At 54.2% G+C, this 18884-nt stretch overlaps 1 protein-coding gene across 6 annotated transcripts in view; it reads left to right on the top strand.

The window, feature by feature from the left end:
- The window catches only part of TEX264 (testis expressed 264, ER-phagy receptor), a 30286-nt gene continuing 11402 nt past the window's right edge, over positions 1 to 18884 (top strand). Inside the window, exons 1-4 of one of the 6 annotated variants that reach the window (XM_059161040.1) lie at positions 1 to 156; positions 1067 to 1142; positions 3600 to 3891; positions 13233 to 13454. In XM_059161040.1, coding sequence (XP_059017023.1) covers positions 3634 to 3891; positions 13233 to 13454 — 480 coding nt within the window. In that variant the 5' untranslated portion in view covers positions 1 to 156; positions 1067 to 1142; positions 3600 to 3633. The other 5 variants (XM_059161043.1, XM_059161044.1, XM_059161041.1 and 2 more) reach the window with 5 other exon arrangements.

An 18884-nucleotide genomic window follows, 5' to 3' on the forward strand; every position in this document is an offset into this window, starting at 1 on the left:
CGCGAGAGGGGGCGGAGCGAACGTGCGCGGCGGGCGCGCGCAGGCTCCGCGACCTAGCTTGGAGCCGCCTTCGCGGATCAGCGTCCGCGGCGGGCGGCCGCTGAGGTGAGGGCCCGGCCGGAGGAGAGGCGTCCCGACGGGGCGGCCCCACGCTCGGTGAGGGCCTGGAACCTCCGTCCGCCTGGGCGCGACCTCAGGGGCCCCGGCGTCCCCTCCATGACCCCCGCGGCCCAGGCCGCTCTTTGCATCTTGTCTCGCCCGCAGCTGGCCCCGACCGGTCCAGGGGCCCGAACGCGACCTTGGACAAGTCTGCCATCCCGGGTCGCCCCTGCTTCGGCCTCCGGTGCAGGGCACGTCCCGAGGCAGTGAAGCCCGAGCGGGGGGGTGGGGGTGGGGAACTGAGGCAAGAACCGTACTTTAACTCCTCCCCTGCCCGTGGAGGCCGCCCTCGCAGCGGTGGCTACAAACTTTAGCGTCTCATAAGTTACGGAGGTGTGTAAGGCCCGGTGAGGTTGTGACTGAAAAGAAAGAGGCTGGGTAAATAACCGAGGTGCGGGTAAGCTGGGCTGGAAGCCCAGAGTGGGAGGCGGCGCACCTCGTTCCCGCGCAGGCCCCTCGAAACCCCGGTCTTTCGCTCCCCTCTGGCACCGAAGTTTAAGGGCTCGGCCCGCTTCCGCGGTGCAAGTGAGCAGCTCCAGGAAGTCGGCGCGGGACAGAGGACCCAACCCCTCGCCGGAACCCGGCCAGAGGCGACCACTCCCCTGACCCGAGGAGAAACAGAGGCCAGAAGGGAACAGCCTCCCCGATGTCAGCGGCAGGGGCTGTTTCAGAGCCCGGCGCGGTGGCTGGAACCCTCCAGGAAGAGGGCTCTCCAAGAACAGGGGCCTGGCCCCAGTAAGAGTTCACGTTATGAGGCCTGGTTTGGCTTCTGATTTCCGTAAGGGGTGTGAGGACGAGGGAGAGGAGCAGCCTTGTGAAGACAGTTATTGTAGAGGCTCTAGTTCCCTGAAAAGGAACAGTCAAGGCAGGGTGCCCAGCTCAGTGGTGATTTTCTCTCTGCCCCCAGCACAGGAGCGCTTGGAGCACTTGGTCCCTGCGGCGCTGGATGCCATGAGTTGCTAAAAGTGAGCCTGTCTTTTCAGGTGAGCTTCCCCAGCCCTTCTGCCCTTTCTCTTGAGTATGGGGAAATTCACTTTGCCCCGCCTCCCTCCTGTGCAGACCTAAGCTCTGGGGTTCATTTTCCCTGTCTTCTGGGTAGTGTAGGAGGTGAGAGGAAGAGGGAGGTGGGAACTAAGTTGCCTTGAGGAGAATGGGGAGTGACCTACCTGAGAGGGTAGGTCAGAGAGAGGTGGTCACTCTTGAGGCAATGGGGAGACCTATCAGCTGAGTGACAGCTTCCAGCTGAGAGCCGTGGGTTCAGAGATATCCCAGCATGGATTAGATGCTTGAACTTCTCTAAAAACCTTGTCACCAGGAAGGAAGAGATAGAAATAGGGTCTGGAGTCAGACTACTTGGGTTCCTATTGCCTGCATTTTGGTCTAGGGCTCTATTTAGTACCTGTGTCATCTTGAGCAAGTCACTTAACCTCCTGATTCATACCTACCTTGTCTTGAGAATTAATAAAGTAGCTGTGTTTCAACATTTAGATAGTGCCTGGCCTATAGTAAGTACTCGGTAAAAGATTTATCATCATCGTCACCAAAGAAAACAGGAATGAAACTAACTGGAGGCAAGATGAGTAGGACAGTGAATGCATCAAAAAACAAAACAAAACAAAACAAAAAACCCACAGCTGTGAGGCAGTTGGGTAAGAAGACTAGTGTGATATATCTCAATTTTATGATATCAGAGATGTAGGAGTTTAGTTCCCTCTTTGTGAGGCTAACACTGTGTGTACATTGACTCCAAAGACAATTTTTCAGTAAAAATTTTGATACCCAAAACCCATAGGGAACAAATTATTCCATAGAGCTAAGTTTTCCATAGGGCTGAAATGTTGACCTTCAGTTTTCAAATCTTTTAAATTTTACATGTTAATTTTAAGATTATTTATTTATTTGACAGAGATGACAAGTAGGTGGGGGGGGGGGAGCAGGCTTCCTGTTGAGCAGAGAATCAGATGCAGGGCTCCATCCCGGGATTCTGGGATCATGACCTGAGCCAAAAGCAGAGGCTTTAACCACTGAGCCACCCAGGTGCCCCTACATGTTAATTTTAAATACTTGGGGTGAGACTGTCCCTCCAATGAGTCACATGTTTCCCTTCCTCTTTAAACAGTCTTCTCTGTGTGGATTCCCCCCACTCCCTCCCCAACCCCCGGTGACTCAGGTCAAGCCCTCTGTATAAGAAGGTTAGGCTTGTGGCCCCATGCCTCATGGAGGGCTGAACAGTCTGCCTTGAGTGGCTCACACACCAGCTCTGTTGTGTTTCTGGGTCTCTCTTAGATAGCTTCTCTGCCTTTTTTTTTTTTTTTTTCTTCCTTGAAATGAGTGTCTTTAGTGCTTATACCATACAGAAAGGAGGAATGAGGAAAGGCCAGTGGGGAGGAGGGACAATTGTCAGATAAATGACATGAACACAAAAAGGAAAAAAAAAGACCCCCTCACGCCACCCCAGGATGCCTTTCTGTGAACTACCTAGTAGAGGAGGGGGGGTGGCAGGATCAAAACCACAAGGAATAATTCTGAACACCTGGAGATGCTGGTGGAGAGAAGGAACAGTGCAGCAAGTGGACCCAGCTGTGACTCCCCACCAGGCCAGCACCCCCTTCCCCATGGGATGAACTGCTTGGGCCAGGGAGTAATTGTTTTTCTTGATGTGTTTCCATTTCTAGCAAGCTTTTCTTCTTCCTCGTTTCTAACCTATGGGCTGGCAAAGTGGGATGTAGCTTGTTAGCACCAATGGTTCAAGTCTGAGAAGCGCAGTGCTGGACTTTGTTCTGGCTGCTCAGGCTGATTTGATCTGATCTTTCCTTGGTTCTAGTTGGGTGAGGTTGCTGGATAGCAAGATTCGAGGGCCAGATGTGCTTAGCAAAGGAAAGCTTCATGTGAGAATCTCTTCCTGTGGCACATTTTCCCCCTGGGTTTTTTTTTTTCCCTCATGTATTCCCTATTCGTTAATAAGTGATCGTACCCTGGCACTTGCCCATGGCAGTGATCCATGAGGCTTGGGGAGGCCAAGAAGGCAGTGTGGCAGTGTGTGGGAAGGAAGAGGTAATGTAGGGAAAAGGCAGGCTGGCTGATGTCTTACCCATCTTGGGAGAGGTTGGTCAGGGCTGGGAGTATGTCCCTGGCTGACTCACTCCTGTGCTTCTCTATGACTCAGTTTCCCCAGGTGTGACCAAGGCTGCCAGCTGACAGGCAGAGCTGTTCTGAGAGCCTCAACAATTGTGATTAAGAAATAAAGAGGCGTGTGGCTACAGTCATCCTTGGTAGCTCTCTTCTAGGTCACTCTGTGTGTAAACACCCTGGCCCCTCCCCCACCTGGGGTCAGAGCACCCAACACACAGCTGAGATTGGGCCAGAAGTAGCTGGCGGGCAAGTGGGCACATTGGTCAGAGCAGGCTACCAGCCTTCTCTCCCTCCTGTCTCCTTTGCAGCTCTCTTGGGGCACAGTGTCGGGGGCACAGAGCCATGTCTGACCTGCTCCTCCTGGGCCTGATTGGGGGCCTGACTCTGCTGCTGCTGCTGACACTGCTGGCCTTTGCTGGGTACTCAGGGCTGCTGGCCAGGGTGGCGGTGAGTGCCGGCTCACCTCCCATCCACAATGTCACTGTGGCCTACAAGTTCCACATGGGGCCCTACAGCGAGACTGGGCGGCTTTTCACCGAGAGCTGCAGTGTCTCCCCCAAGCTCCGCTCCATCGCCGTCTACTACGACAACCCCTACATGGTAAGGAGCCTCCCATGCCCTGGCTGGGGTTCTGCCCCATGGATGGACATGGGGCAGGGGTGTTGTAGCTTCCAGGGAAGGGGTGGGAAAATATGTGAGCTGGTCCTACACACCACCTCCTATCTGAGCTTGAAGCTCCTTCCAGATTTAACCTGGACTCCTGCTCCAGACATCCTTTTTCCTTGTCCAGGTCTGGTTCTCAGCTCATGGCTACCCATGGACTTCTGACTGCATGGGGCCATACTACTGCATGTCTCTAGTTTGTGCCGGGGCTTTGGTCCCCTGCCTCTTCTTGCTGTGCCTCCCTCTTTTATCCCCATTTGAGACCAGTGCTGTAAGGCCAGGCTGCTCAGATTCTACCCTTTCTTTGGAGCCATACCTTACTGTTTCTGTGCCTTTCCTCTTTCAGCTTTCCTGCTGTGGCTACAACTCCTCAAGGGTTGAGACAGCAGGCCCTGGGCATGGGGCTTAGAATTTTACCTCTTCAGTCATTCTGGTGGCCCCTGCCTCAGTGATATGGCATTTCTTTGGATGTTAAGCTGCCTAGTTTGGAGAGAGATGGCCCCTCCCCCTTAGGCTTAAGTGGAAGTCAAGAGCACTGGAGCCGAAGTGGGGTGGGAGGGCAAGTGGAGCCACGTGAGCTGCCCTGAATGTCTAGGATGCTGGGGTCAGAGATGAGCCCAGCATCACTGGCACCCTGTGGGCGTCTGGCTGTACTTACAGACTGTAGTGAGTCAGGGCTCACCAATGTGGCCTCTTGCCATGCATGGGGTGGTACTGTCTGCAGCTGCATGGGCTGGCAGCTCTACCAGGAGTCCAGCCTTCAGCTCTGAGCCTTGGAATCCCCAGCTCTGGATTCCTTGCCTGTAGAGCTCAAGTAGGCAAGGCCTACAGCCTACCCACTGTCTGCTACCAAGCCTCATTAGAAACAAGGGTGGGTTGACTCTCTGTGCTGGGTTCTGCTTGACAACTACACTCCAAAGATGAGCACACCTGGCCCTGCCCTTGAAGAAGTTCATGTGATTGGCAAGTCAGCACCATACATATGGGTCTCTCATAGGCACTGTACTTGATGCCTGCAGAGCTTTGAGCTTTGGGTTTGGGAAAGATACACCAAGTTTGCCTGAGAGGTTCACAGAGGAGGTGGACGGTAGCTGGGCCTTCTCCCATGAGTAGAACTTTGCTCCGCCGGGAGGGGCCTCCTGACTTAGGGAAGTACTACAGTAAAGGCTTGCAGACATAGGATAACAGGGGAAGTGTGGCCAGCAGACATGTGGTAGGCAAAGAAAGTGGTAGAAAGGTTTGCTGGGCCAGGCATTGTGAGGAAGAGCAGTCTGGGAGGCAAGAGGCAGCACAGTTTGCCCCCTCTGTTTTAGGAATCTAATGGATGGCAGGTGAAGGAGGGGAGGAGATGAGGCAGGGAGGCCATTGAGGAGATTGAGCTAGGTCCAGGTGAGAGGTGACATTGACCTGGTTGAGGGATGAGTAGACAGTGAGGATTTGAGGTCACACGGTTGGGAGACGGCGCTAAGTGGGAGTCAAGAGCGCTGGAGCCTAGGTGACATGGAGCAGGAGCTGGGCTTTGGGAAGCTCCTCCACCAGATGTTAGACTGCCTCCTGCAGAACTCTATTCTGTAAGTCCCTGCTCCTCCTTCCACACCTGGCCCAGTTCAAGCCCTCTGTAAGGCCTCAGTGGGAAGGAGAATAGCCCTTGCAGTTGCCTCATTCCTCAACAGCATGTCCTGTTCCTAAAGCAACACATTGGCTCTTGGGTTGGAAATGCTAATTCCAAGGTAGGAAAGAGCCAAGGTAGCAGTGTACCTTGGGATCAGCGCTGGTGGCTGACCCAGGAACAGTCAGATAGAAGAATCTTGGCATGGTGTGCTCTCCCCATGGCCTCCTGGCCCAGCCACTGCTTCCGGGCAGCGCACCATATAGCCGTCTTTGGCAGGGTGAGGGCGAGGGGCGGTGGGCTTGGGTGTCCAGGGTTGGTTGGGTGCAGCCTGACTTGGGTGTCAGTCTGGGCATGGGGGATGCACAGCCTGAGAATACAGCCTCAAGGTTGGCAGTCCTGGGTTCTGATTCTGTTTCATTACTGTCATGCTGTGTGATCTTGAGCATATCACATAATCTCTCTGAGCCTCTCTTTCTTCATCTATAGAGCTCTGTTAAGATATCTGCTTCATATGTTGTCTGGCAAGAATTAAATTAGGTGATATAGGTGAGGCATTCATCCTACCACCTGGCCTCCAGTAGCTGTTCAACAACAAAAACAAAAAAAGGGTGGACAAGATGTTCATGCTAATTAGGTGCACTGAGGCATTAGGCTGAGCATTATGACCCAGGGCTAGACCCTTGGCCTGGTTGTGGACACTGGCTGGCTCAGAGGATGAGTGTACAGCTCAGAGTGGTCCCTCTGGTCCTATCCCTCTCGATCCTGGGTCACTCCAGAAGATAGCTGTGTCCCCATTCAGAGCTAGGTCATACCCTAACACCTGGGATAGCTCAGGATGCTTAGACTCCACCTGCTGTGGGAGGTGGGCAGTATATTCTCTGCCTAGCAGGGATCCTCACAGAGGGTTCAGGGAACCATGGACCCCAGACTTCAGGTGCTCATGGCTATCCCAGATTCTCTGGTCTGTAAGGACCTGGGGCCCCAGGGTCCACACTGCTGATGTGATAGAAGAGGACACTGAGGATCAGACAGCAAGAGCTGAGGTATTGATCTCACATAGTTCACTCACACTTTTTGCTGTTATTTAACGAACATTTGAGCACCTAATCTGTGCCGCGCTGCTGGGCACTGGGGTACTGTGAAGACCAAAGGGCCCAGCCCTCGGGGCCTCTCAGTGTAGGGGGGTCAGGGGGGTCTGGCTGAGAGACCCCATCCAGTCCTAGGAAAGCGTAAGAACCCAAGCCTTCTCCCTAGGCTGCTTCCCTAAGCAGTGTCCAGCATGGGGCCCTGCATATTTTGGTTCACAGACAGGATGCAGGCTGAGCTGTTGTGTGGCCCATCCCCATACCTTCTCCCTCCCCAGTGAGCACAGTGGGAGCCAGAACCTGCTTCTGTGTGAGTGTAGGGAGCAGTGAGGCTATTTCAGGCTCTGTGAATGGAGCAGGGAGTGACCAGGTGAGAGACCAGCTATTAATGCTGCCCTCCCCCATGAAGTGTGGACTGACAGCTCTCTAGCCACTCCCTGTCCAGGCCTCAGCACCCGGCCTCATCTGGACAGGGAGAGGCTCGTTTCTGAGAAAGGCCTGGCCTCACATGGTCTGGCTGTGGACCCAGGAGTGACACAGGAAAGGGTGGGCACCACCAAGGCAAGGCCCTGGCAATCACTGTGGGCTCTTTCACGTCAGGTGCTGTTCAGACATACATACCTCATCAGCTCTGTGTCCTGGAACGTCAGCATATATGTGTCAGTCAACTTTAGATCCTGGAGTTCCTTATGGAAGAAGTTTCTGGAACTGGTTCTTGTTGGGCAAGCGAAAGGATTCCATTCTCCATCCCTGAGGGCCTTTGGAGAGGGAGGAGGAGGAATGAGGGAACATGTGACAGGAAGTGGACTGACCCTGGTAGTGGCTTATAGGTGTTCTCCTCTTGGGCCCAGCGTTCTTGGAGTGCAGCCATTTCCTCTAAATACCAAGGGAAGAGGGTGAGTTCGAGTCAGTCACCGATCTCTGCCTGCACCGCAACCCCCCCCAGTGTACATGTGTATATGTGCTGCTGAAGCGAGCACCCCAGTGTACATGTGAATACACGCGTGCGTGCACGTGTGCGCATACACATACACACACATCCAGTTCTTTTCTTGTAAAACTGGAAAAGAGTCAAAATTGTTCTGCCCTCAGCCCTGCTACTGATGCGGGGTGCGGGGTCTGTGGCCCCATCCCTCTGAGAGCCTGGGGTGTTGGAGGAGAGGGAAAGAGCTGGGAGGACCCGAGTGGCTAACTTGATCCTGGCCAGCTCTGGCCTGTGATAGCCCTTTCTGGGTCAGCTGCCCTCACTGTGCCCATGGAGCTGTCCTGTGTGCCATCCTGGCCCTCCACCTTCTTCTCCACCCCTGCTGCTTCCGCCTCCACTGCTGTTTGGGCCTTAAGCAACCTGTCTGCTGCCTTTGTGGGGAGCCTGGTTGAGGCAAGTGGGGTGTGGCAGCAAGTTCAGTTTACCTGATGGAGGCCTAGGAAGGGGTGTTTGCCCCAGGTATGGGGCAGATGGGGGAATTGGTGGTTCCTGGGTTCTGCCTTTAGTAAACTAGACTGTATTGAAGCTCCTTTTTTCTCCTAGTCCACTGAGAGTCAGCCTGGGACCACCACATCTGCATGGGCTTAGGCTGGTAAGAGTGTTGATTTAGGCCTGTGCCACACTTCCTTTCCTTTTGTGTGTGTGTGTGTGTGTGTGTGTGTGTGTGTGTGTGTGTGTAGATGGGGGGGTCTCCCCTGCAATCCCTAGAGGCACTGAAACCATATGGGGCCTGGGAAGGATTGGGATTGCCCAGGGTTGACCCCTCAACAAGGGCAGTGGGAATGAGAGCTGTCTGGTGTTTCCAGGGGCCCAGGCCATTCCCTATCCCAATCACCCATGATGATTTTCATCCAGATTGAGTCTGGGCTTTTGCTCTTTAGCAGGTCAACTGTGTGGGGGAGCCCTGGAAAAGCACAGCCCTTTCTTCCCAGCAGAGCTGGCTTTGGTAGGGAGGAGGGCTGGGGTATGGGAGGAGAGGGCTTTGAATCTTTCTGGGTTTGAATCAAGGCTCTGCTCCTTGTTAAGAGTGTGATTCTGAGGGAGTCACTTGGTCTTTCTGAGAATCCCTACCTCAGGGGTTTTGTTTTTCTGAGGACTAAATAATAAGGATAAGGCCCCAAACCTGGCCCCCAGTAGATGCTTAGCACTCTTGGCACCCCCTCCCCTGGGCCTCATGCGCTAGGACTCTTTACTTTGGGGAACCCTGCTTGCCTGCCTCTAGCCTAGCCTCTTGCAGGACGCCTGGGCCGTCAGAGGAGCGCAGCATAGGGACACATCATTATGCAGGCTTTGCCTAGCCAGGGCCTGCTTCTCTGGCTCCCACATGGCTTTGGGTCCTGTGGTGCAGCTCTGGAGCCAGTCTGCCTTTGTTCGAATCCAGACTTCAACACTGCCTTGCCGTGTGGCTCTTTCTGAATAGCTTTGCTGTCTGGGTCTCAGAAACAGAGTGGATGACGGTAGCTATTGCACAGCGCTGTTTGGATTGAATGAACTGATAGGTGGAAGGTAGCAAGTAGGGCAGTCAGTGAGCACACTGTCAGGTGCCAGCTGTTGTTAGGATTATGCCTGGGGGTGAAAAGAAAGAAGCCCTGAAAGACTTCTAAGTGAGAGTTCCCAGAAAGCCCCTTTGGAGGTTGGCATCCTGCTTACTCCCCTCCCCTGCAGCCTGAAATACAGGTCCTGTCCTCTGGCCCTGCTGTCTTTATCACCCATGTCCTGACTAGTGTGGACCAGCTTTTGCCTTTGGAGACCACCTGCTTGGGGAACTTGGACCTGTGGGGCTTGGTGTATTGACCTGCATCACCCTGAAGGTTAAATGAACCCATCCTCCAGTAACAAATAGCTGTGGCTGCTCTGTTCCCCCTCAGTGAAGGCCAGTGAAGGTCACTGTCCCTACTTGTCCCCTTACCTTGAGTAGCTCTGGGCTGGGTATGCTGGCCAGGGAGGTGTTGAAGCAGCTCGCCGGGCCTGGATCTGCAGGCATCGCAGCTGGACTTCATCAGATGTTGCAGGTTATGGATCAAGGGCTGGCCATTTCTTTTTTAAAGATTTTATTTATTTATTTGACACGGGGCAGAGGGGACATACAAGCAAGGGGAGTGGCAGGGAGAGGGAGAGCAGAGGAGGGAGCCCAGTCGAGCGGGGCTCAATCCCAGGACCCCAGGATCATGACCGGAGCCAAAGGCAGATGCATAGCTTACTGAGCCACCCAGCACCCCAGGGCTGGCCATTTTGACTGAACCCAACATCTGGGTTTGGTCTGGACCGACTGACACCATTTTTCCTTCCTGAATCCCGGAAGATACTAGTCTTGTCCAGTTTCTAGACGTACTGAAGTCTTAGCCAGGCAGGGACTCTCTTTTCACTCGAAGCTTTAGGTTCCAAGTAGACTGCCCTCTTCTCACTTGCCAGGACTGAAGAGGCCTCACAGCTCTTGTTCTGGGCACTGGTACCTAGAGAAATGACTGATATAGGGAGGAGAGTGAACAAGCGGATGGAACTGGGAGGCCCAGGCTGACTTCCTAGGATCAGGCCCAAATAGAGGCATTGCCATCAACCAAGGTGGGTGGGGTTTCTAGCTATCAGGACACTCCCTTTATTTTCTAGGCCCCTGACCTCAGTGGGCCATTTCTCCTGGAGGTGGGCGTGGGCTCTCCAGGGAGCCCAGGGAAGCCTTCCCCTGCTCCGGACCAGCCTTGCCCCTCCCCAGCTGGTCTTAGGGTCTGTTCCATCTCCTTGCCAGTGCCTCGTTCAGGTGCGGAACTCCAGCAGCTCCAGCTGGTACAGGGCTGCTTTGCAGGTGGTGGGCTTCCTGAATAACTTCCTAGGCTGCCCCTTAGCCACTGGCCAGGGCAGAATGGGGCAGGAGGTATCCCACTTGTGGAATTGAGGGGTTCCTCATGCAGAAAGGGAGCACCTGAGGCTGACACACCTCCAGGATCTCAGGAGTCCCGTCCCTTATTAGCTTCCTTTCCCTGTGATGGGAGTTCCTCTTTCAAGGTAGAGGAAGAAGAGCTTAGCTCACGTGCAGGGCCTGTGTGTGCATGTGCAGGTGTGCGTGTGGTGTTGCTGAGATACCCCAAGAAACTTACTGTGTGCACAGGATTCTGTACCTTTCTGCCTAGAAGCCTGAAGTGAGGGGGGAGAGATAGAGGAACCATCAGTTACTGTGCAGCACAAGACCTGCTCCTTTGGGTGGGCATTTGCGATCTGAGAGGAAGGGCTGCTTGGCAAGGAGGATTTGAGGAGGAGGGTTGAGCTGAATCTTGAAGGATGGGCGGGAGTTTCCCAGGCAGAAGGGACTCTGGAGTAGGGTGAAGAAGATCATTCCAGGCAGAGGAAGTAGTTTGCGCCAAGGCAGGAAGCATGGGAGGACGTGGCATGTTTGGGGAGCTGCAAATAGTTCCGTGTGGGTGTGTGCGGGGTTGTGGTAGGAGAGGAGGCCAGCAGGGCGGGCTGGGCCAGAGCCTGGCTTTGTCCCTCCCTCTGCCACTCAGATGCTCAGTGGACACTTGCTCACCTGGGTTCTGGCCCCTACTGGGGCCTGGGGATGACAAAAAGAGTGCTAGGCGAGTGTGTGGACAAATCCAGGCACTATTGTATGGACCACTTAAAACAGTGTTGAATGCTGGGCTCGAAAGTTTCATCCTAGAGCAGAATTGGGAGCCATTGAAAAGTTATAAGCAGGGTGGTCACAGGTGTTGTGCTTCTTGAGGATCAAGGAGGATGTTGAGCCCGGGAGGTCCATCCATAAAGGCTGTTGAAGTGATCCTGGAAAAGACCCAGGGACTCAATCCCAGGAGGGCCAGAGATGATCAGTCAGGTGGTTTTCCATCCATTTCTCCATCTAAGTTATATTGAGTGTTTCTTTTGTACATGATAAGTCGCCGGGGTCAGGATCTCGGTGACTGGCATTGCAGCAGACACCAGGCATCTCCTGCCTCAAGCCTTGGGTGTGAATGGAGCGGCTGCACCATCTATAGACAAGAGATGGCACTGCATTTGGCTCCAGCGCCTCTGCTAGGGTAGGGTGGGAGGACTGTCAGGCCAGGGATGTGACTGCTACCAGGTAGAGTTGATGGAGGCAAGAGTTAACAGCGAAACATGTGTCTTTGGTGGGGGGCACCCAGCTACCCTGAAAGACTCCCCAGGAGAGCACTTGAACCTGGAGAATGGGCAGGGAGGAACTACGTGTTGGGAGGTTTGGGTGAATGGGCCAAGGCATGGCTGCGGGCCAGGGGTCACTTATTTGGCCTCTGTTGTAGCTGCTAATAAACAACAGCACTTCCAGTACTTGCCGAGCGCCGCACCAGGCCGGGCCCTCAGATGAAGTATCTCATTCAATTTGTCAATTCTGCAAGGAGCTTGAGCTCCAAGAAACCAGGGGACTTACCTAGAGTTACATGATCCACTACTCACTCCCAGTCCTGTGTGTCTCAAGAAGCTGTGGTCCTGACCACTGCACCGTATTGCCTGCCCGTAAATTCCTGGGCTAGACTTAATGACATAGGATTCAAGGGGGCAGCAAGGGGGCCCTAGCTGCAGAGACCTAGCAGTGACCCCCAGGGACTGCATGGAGGTGAGAACCTGGAGTTGGTGCTTAAGTCCCAGGCAAAGTGAGACTCCAAGGACAGAGCTGGGCTGGGCTGGGCTGGGCTGAGAAACCCCTAGGGTATTGTTGACAGGGCTTAGCGAGAGGGCAGAAGCAAGAACACATAAAAATGACTTCATGGTGCTTGGAAGGTAGGCCAAAAGAAGCACCTGGAGGTAGAGGGAGTTTGAATTTAAGCATCAGTGGGCCCCAGATAGTGGGAGAAAGGGACCTTCAAGTTGAGGGAAATCCAGGATTGACAGCACACGGTCTCTGATGAGTGTCTTAGATTCAGTATTAGATACCCCTGGAGGTATCAGGGCCTGTTGTAGACTCAGGTGGCAGGAGATGAGACAAAGTGGGGCCCCTTGATGCCGGAGGAGAGGTGAGTGCTGGGCCTTGCAGGCCTGGGGCCAGGCCTAGGAAGTGTTAGAGACTCACATGGAACCCCACCCTCTTTGGGTTTATGGGAGGGAGAGGAGAAGGAGGGCAACTATGGAGGGGAGCAGAGTGCAGTGACGTACAGGTACTGGGAGCCCAGGGAAACCTGAAGGGGAACCAACAGTCTCTGGCTGAGCCAGGAAGAGACTTGGCAAGTGTGGCAGGGCTTGGGATGGGGCATGGGTTGGAGAGGAGGTCTGGGGGCTCTGGTGATGGTGGCTGCCCCAATCTGAAGGACTGGGGAAGAGGAGCTCAGTTTTGTCAGCAACCCAGAGTTCAGTGTGGTTCCGCTTCCGGACCAGTGACCCTCCATAGCACAGGGTCTGGCATATTTGGTAGAGACATAAATGAAGGGACGGATGAATTCTGCAGCAGGATGCCAGAGGCTGGGGCCACAGATAAGTTCCAGAAGGAAAATACTGTTCTTCATCATGGTATCTGGGGCTGTGGCATGTTGGAGCTCATGGTTCTGCCAGGCCTGAGCTGGCACAAAACCCAGGTAGCAAGAGTTCTGAGAGCCTCCTTCCTTTGCCCAATGCTGACACCCCTGTTCTTCCTTTCCAGGTACCCCCTGAGAAGTGCCGCTGTGCAGTGGGCAGCATTCTGAGTGAGGGTGAGGAGTCTCCCTCCCCTGAGCTCATCCAGCTCTACCAGAAGTTTGGCTTCAATGTGTTCTCCTTCCCATCACCTAGCCATGTGGTGACAGCCACCTTCCCCTACACCTCCAGCCTGTCCATCTGGCTGGCTACCCGCCGTGTCCATCCTGCCCTGGATGCCTACATCAAGGTGAGAGACAGGCCCAGTGTATGTGTGTGATGGGGGATAGCCAGTCCTTCAGCTGGGAGATGGGAAGGACTGCTCAAGTCTGGGAGGAAAAGTTGCCTTCGGGGAAGGCAGCACCCCGGAGCCCCCATGGAGCAGGCGCCTGTGGGTCTAGGAAGACAGGCAGATGCTGCTGGCATCTATCCCAAATGCCAGAGACTTGTGGGTGCCAGAGCATCTACTAGGAGCATAGGGAGCTTGTTCACAAACGTAGCCTGGTCAGTTCGGCTCTGGCTTGGACCAGAGACATTAGGTCTCAGCCTCTGCTCCAGGCTCAGATGGATGGGCAGGTCCACCCTGACCCTTTCCTGCTTGAGGCCCACAGAGCAAGAGCCCTGAGGCTTCCTGTGGGTGGCAGGCCCCAGGTCTTCATGTGTGGTCCTGGGCCTGGCCGCTGGATAGGCTTGTGCACCTGCTCCCTGAGCACAGGGCAGATCTGGTTCCTGATCTGGTCAGTGGTCTCTGTGTCCACAGAGATTTTTTAAAAATTTTTCCCTGTTGCACATCCCTGCTCCTCCAGAACATTTTGTAAACTTGGGTACTTGGGAATGACCCAGTTGGGCTTGAAAGCAATTGTTTATTCATCCATTCAACTTGAGTTTATTGAATGTCTATGTGCCATGTACTGTGATGGACACAGTGTGAAATGTTGGTGTATGAAATACACATTTACAGCAAGTGGTTAGAGACAGGTAATTAGTGTCAGACAAGAGGCACCTGGCTGCATCAGTTGGTGGAACATGCCACTGTTGATCTGATGTGAGTCCGAGCCCCACACTGGGTGTAGAGATAACTTAAAAATAAAATCTTTTAAAAATATATAAAAATAAAAATATAAAAATAAAATAAAATAAAAATATATAAAAATAAAATCTTTTAAAAAAATGTCAGACAAAAATGAGATACATGCTAGAAAAGAATGGTAAGGAAGGGCAGGGCACCAACTTGGATACAGTGGTCAGGGACAGCCTCTCAGAGGACGTGGTCAGGGACAGCCTCTCAGAGGATATAATCTCTCAGGTGGAACCCTGAAAGAGCCCTTGGAGAAGGGGGTAAGAAGATTCCAGGAAGAGCAGAGTGGGAGCAAGATGGTGGGAAGTCACTGTAGTGTTCCAGCCTGGAAAGTAACACGTGATCTAAGCCTCTTAGCCACACATGTACAAGACAGGAGCTCTCATCCTGCCCAGGGTGGGCCTGGATCCCAGATCCATGGGGCCAGTGGAGATGCTTATGGGGCTGTCAGGATTTCCACGTGAATGGTGGTGGCTTGAACTGGGGCAGTGGCTATAGAGATGCTGAAGAAGTAGAAATTTACCATCTATTTTGAAGGTAGAACTGGTGGACTGATGCATGGATTGGAATGGATCAGACTGTGGAGGGGCTGGGAGGGTAACCAGCTCTGGAGTCTGTGTAGTACGGAGCTGCCTGAGAAACAAACAGGAGAAGAAAGGAGGAGTTTTAATTTGGTGGATTCAAAGGAATCTGAGGGCTCTCTAGAGCAGCCTGGGGGAGGGTCTTTGGTGATGGAATGGGAGCTCAGACAGATCTTGGTTAAGGAGGCGAAAAATCTGGTGTCAGGGCTGGGGAATGAATAAATGGGTCACCAGCTGTGGCCTTGGTGGTCAAGGACAGGAAGAGAAGAAACAGGACAGCTGTCGCTGTGGTAGGGCAGAGGCACTGGGAGAATAGAGGTGGAGTTCCTTTGTGAGCTGGACGGTGGCAGCCAGAAGGGTGTTGGGGAGGAGGTGCTTGCCTGGGAGTGAGTTGGGCTGGAGGCTGAGGGCGAGGTGACGCAGGAGGTGGGGTCGCTGGCTGGTGGTAAGGGCAGGAAGGCAGACATTGGCGCCTGAGGCCCATTCAGCGTGCGTCCTAAGGGGCCTCAACCGTTTCACCCAAGAAAGGTTACTGGGCAGTGTCTCCAGTCCTGTCACTGCTGTCTTCAACCTCAGGGTTGGAGGAGCCCCCCTGGGAAGAGACTTGCTGGGTTCCAGACCTCAGAACAGGACATGTGGCATGTAGTGTGGTGGTGAGCAACTCAGCCACCAAAGCCTTTTCCTGGCTTCAGGGGTTTATTTTTAGACACCTTTGTCCAAATTTCCCGGCCCCTGACAGCTTCACAAGTTGCCTGGTTTTGACGTCACCTCTTTGATGAAAGCCCTTCCTCCTTCCTCCTCCTCCTCCTGTGGGAGCCTGTCAGCTGTGCTCTGGGCTTGATTCTCCTGGGGTGGGGACTGGAGCAGAGGGCTACCATTCTCTTTCCTGCCTTTGATGAGGAAGCCAGGGTACAAGAGAGCAAGGGGCTTCACCAGAGATGTCCGTCAGGCACACTGCTGTGGGCTTGGCCACCAGCTGGGAGAGTGAGAGAGATGCCAGGTTGCCCACAGCAGAGGCATGGCCCAAGGTGCTCTGATGGTTTCTGGAGGCAGAGGTCATCTCTGCCCCTGTGCTTAGCCTGATCTTGTGTTCTTACCACGTGAAACAAAGGGGCTGAGCCTGCAGTGGCTGGGGGGTGGCCCTGTGCCTCTCTCAGCCTGGGAAACAGAAGAGAACATAAAGCTCTCTCCCACACCTGCCCTCTTCCCCACTAGCCTGGGACCAGAGGAAAGACGCTGCTAATGAGACCGTGGGCTCTTCTGACTCTCCTAGCTCTGACAGCTGGCCGCCTTTAAGTGTGCACGCATGCGCGCGTGTGCGTACCTTTCTTTTTCCTCCACCTCTCTGTCTTCTCTCTGGATCTGAGGCTGGGTCTGCTGTGGAGGTGTTTCAAATGGAATGATGGCAGCCATCTGCTTTCTGTCTCAGGAGGCGTGAGGGGTAGGGGGAGGCCAGTAGCCCCGATACCAGAAGGATGGGAGAGGGCTTGGCAGGCTTGGCAGGGGGCAGGGGTGAATGATCTCAGAGCTTTGGGTGGGGGAGGTGGAGAGCATCTGCTGTCCTGGCAGTTGCAGACATGCCTGAGACTGGGGCAGAATTGACCTCATGAGACAGAAAGGTCCTGTGGGTCACTGTAAGGAACCCAAAGAGAAACATTTGTCAGGTTTCTGTGGGGATTCTAGAATGATATATAGATCCCAGCTTTGTAATTTGTACTGCAGCCTCTGACTCTCTGGCCAGCCCTCCCCAGCTTGGCAGCCTGGCCAGCTGAGCTGGAAGGGCTAAAACTCTGCCTTTCTTCACATAAACCACTGGGGGGCTCCAGGCAGAGCCATCTGGGACAGTGTCTGTGTGAGGGGATGCCTGGGTACCATGTGACTATCATTTTATGTGGGAGATGCCCCAGCTTTGTCAGGCTGCTCCACCAGAGTCCAAAGAGGTGGTGTCCTTGGGCAGGAGGAGATCACCCCCTGAGCCCCAGGCAGTGGGGTCTGCTGGCAGCTGCAGGAGGGAACTGAGCTTCCTTGAAATTGTAGGAAATGGGACCCAGGCTGGTGTCAGCCCAGAGCAATAGACAAAGGCCCCAGAATTTACTGCAGGGTAGAACCAATCTTAATGAGTGTCCAGGGAAGACTTGGGGCACCTGGAGCAGACCAGGAGAGTGAGAGGTCCGGGGATCCCTTGTGCGTGAGAGGCCCCCGAGCTCAGTTCCTACCCCACAGCTCTCTATAGCAGTTGGAGGGGAGGTCATTGAGAGTGTTAACCTGCCCAACCAAGACCCCATACCCGACTTCCTCTCAACAGGATCCCTAATCTTCATAAATCCCCTGCCCCAGGGTCTCTGCTTTCCAGGAGTTCTCAGGGGAGGGTCCTTGTGGTGGTTGGATATCTTCTCCTGAGTTTAGGGAGACACAGGACATTGCCCATGTGGAAGCTGGTTAGCTGGGAAGGGCGGGCAGTTGGGGTAAGACATTGGCTCTTCCTCCACAGAATGGTAGAGAAGCTGGGGGAAGTAGGGTCCGGGTGGATATAGTGAGCTGGTTGGTTTGGGGCAGTCTTGATGGTAAAGTTCTGGGACAGCTGGGATGGTGAGGTTGTCTCACTAGGGGGTTTAAAATGGGCAAGAGTCCTAGCTCAGAGTTCTCAGACCTCTCTGGGGCAGGAGCCTAGGGCTGTGCTAAGGGGTCTCCGTGGCTTGGCTGCCAGGTGCTAGGGCTTGCACTTGTACTGGTGCTTGCTTCAGCTGGAGTAGCTCTGGCTCACAAGGTCGTGAGCTTTTTGGAGGAGGACATCTGGAATTTAAGTGGTTTGAAATCTCTGTCCTCAGAGATACACAGCTGGACAGATGCCCCTCCATGCCTGGCCTGCTACACTTCTGTTGCGGGTCTTGAGGACACTGTGGCAGCTGCAGTGTGAGCGGAGCCAGGGGCAGCAGGGCTCATCCCGTGTGCAGGCAGGGCCAGGGCCCCCAGGAGAAGCCGTTGTTTCTGGGGAGCATGACTGACTGGGAGTTGGACCTGAGGGGAGCCCTGCAGTTCTCCCTGGGCTGGTGGTGACTGAACTCTTGAGTGGTGGGTGACGGGATGGTGTTGTCACAGGGTAGCCAGCTGAGAACTAAGGAGTAGGGGCCTCAGCAAGGCGCCTGCAGGAGTGAGTCAGCCTCTTGAGCTGGGGACTCTGTTGCTTCCTCCCAGCAGCATGGTCAGAGCCTGGGGTCCTGTCCAGTGGCTCAGAATCTTCTGTATGTGCTTCCCCTTAACCTGCCTTGGTAACTTTGAGGGAGTCAGTGGGGGGCGGATTTGAGCCCACTCTGGGGCTAGAACACCAGTGGGGAGCAACATGACCCTCGCAGTGGGAATCCAGGTGAGGACGCCCCAGTGGGTTGTGAAATCTGGGGTCATCTCTCTCTCCATGCCCATTACCCTTGCTGAGCAAAGAGAGAGAGTTCAGAACTTTATTTTTCATAAGGAAGCACCCCCCTGGCAGGATGTCAGCTCAGTTGCTGACCCAACAGTTACTTACTGAGCCCTCTTTTATGCAGCATTGTTCAGGGGATGGGGGAAGCAGCTAGAAGGCAATCACAGGGTCATAATCAAAGCCTACATTCCAATCATTGTAACAAATGGGGAGATGGAGGTCTGGGGAGGGGAGGTTACCCAAGGTCAATGGATGAAGCAGTGGCTGAGTCCAGAGTCCAGACTGGGTGGCCTGGGCTGAGGCCACTACTTGCTTTTTGACACTTTGCCCCGTCCATGAGTGGGGTTGGGCCCAAGAGGTCCAGGACCTGTCATGAACTTGGGATATACTTGCGATGGTCCCCAGGGTGGGCTTGGGATGGTAGTACAGTGGACCAATATCTAAGTGTGACCCTCTGTCTATAGGCCTGGTGGGCGTAGTCAGGGCTGAAGCTGCTGTTCTCGGAGTCAGATTAGGGAGCCAGAAGCGAAGGGCAGGAAGCGCCTGTCTGTCGTTCGCCCACCAGGCGCCCATTAAGGGAGACCTTGGCGGTTGCTCTGGGCA

Source organism: Mustela lutreola, chromosome 2 (assembly GCF_030435805.1).
Source record: "Mustela lutreola isolate mMusLut2 chromosome 2, mMusLut2.pri, whole genome shotgun sequence".
In the NCBI taxonomy this organism is placed as follows: domain Eukaryota; kingdom Metazoa; phylum Chordata; class Mammalia; order Carnivora; family Mustelidae; genus Mustela; species Mustela lutreola.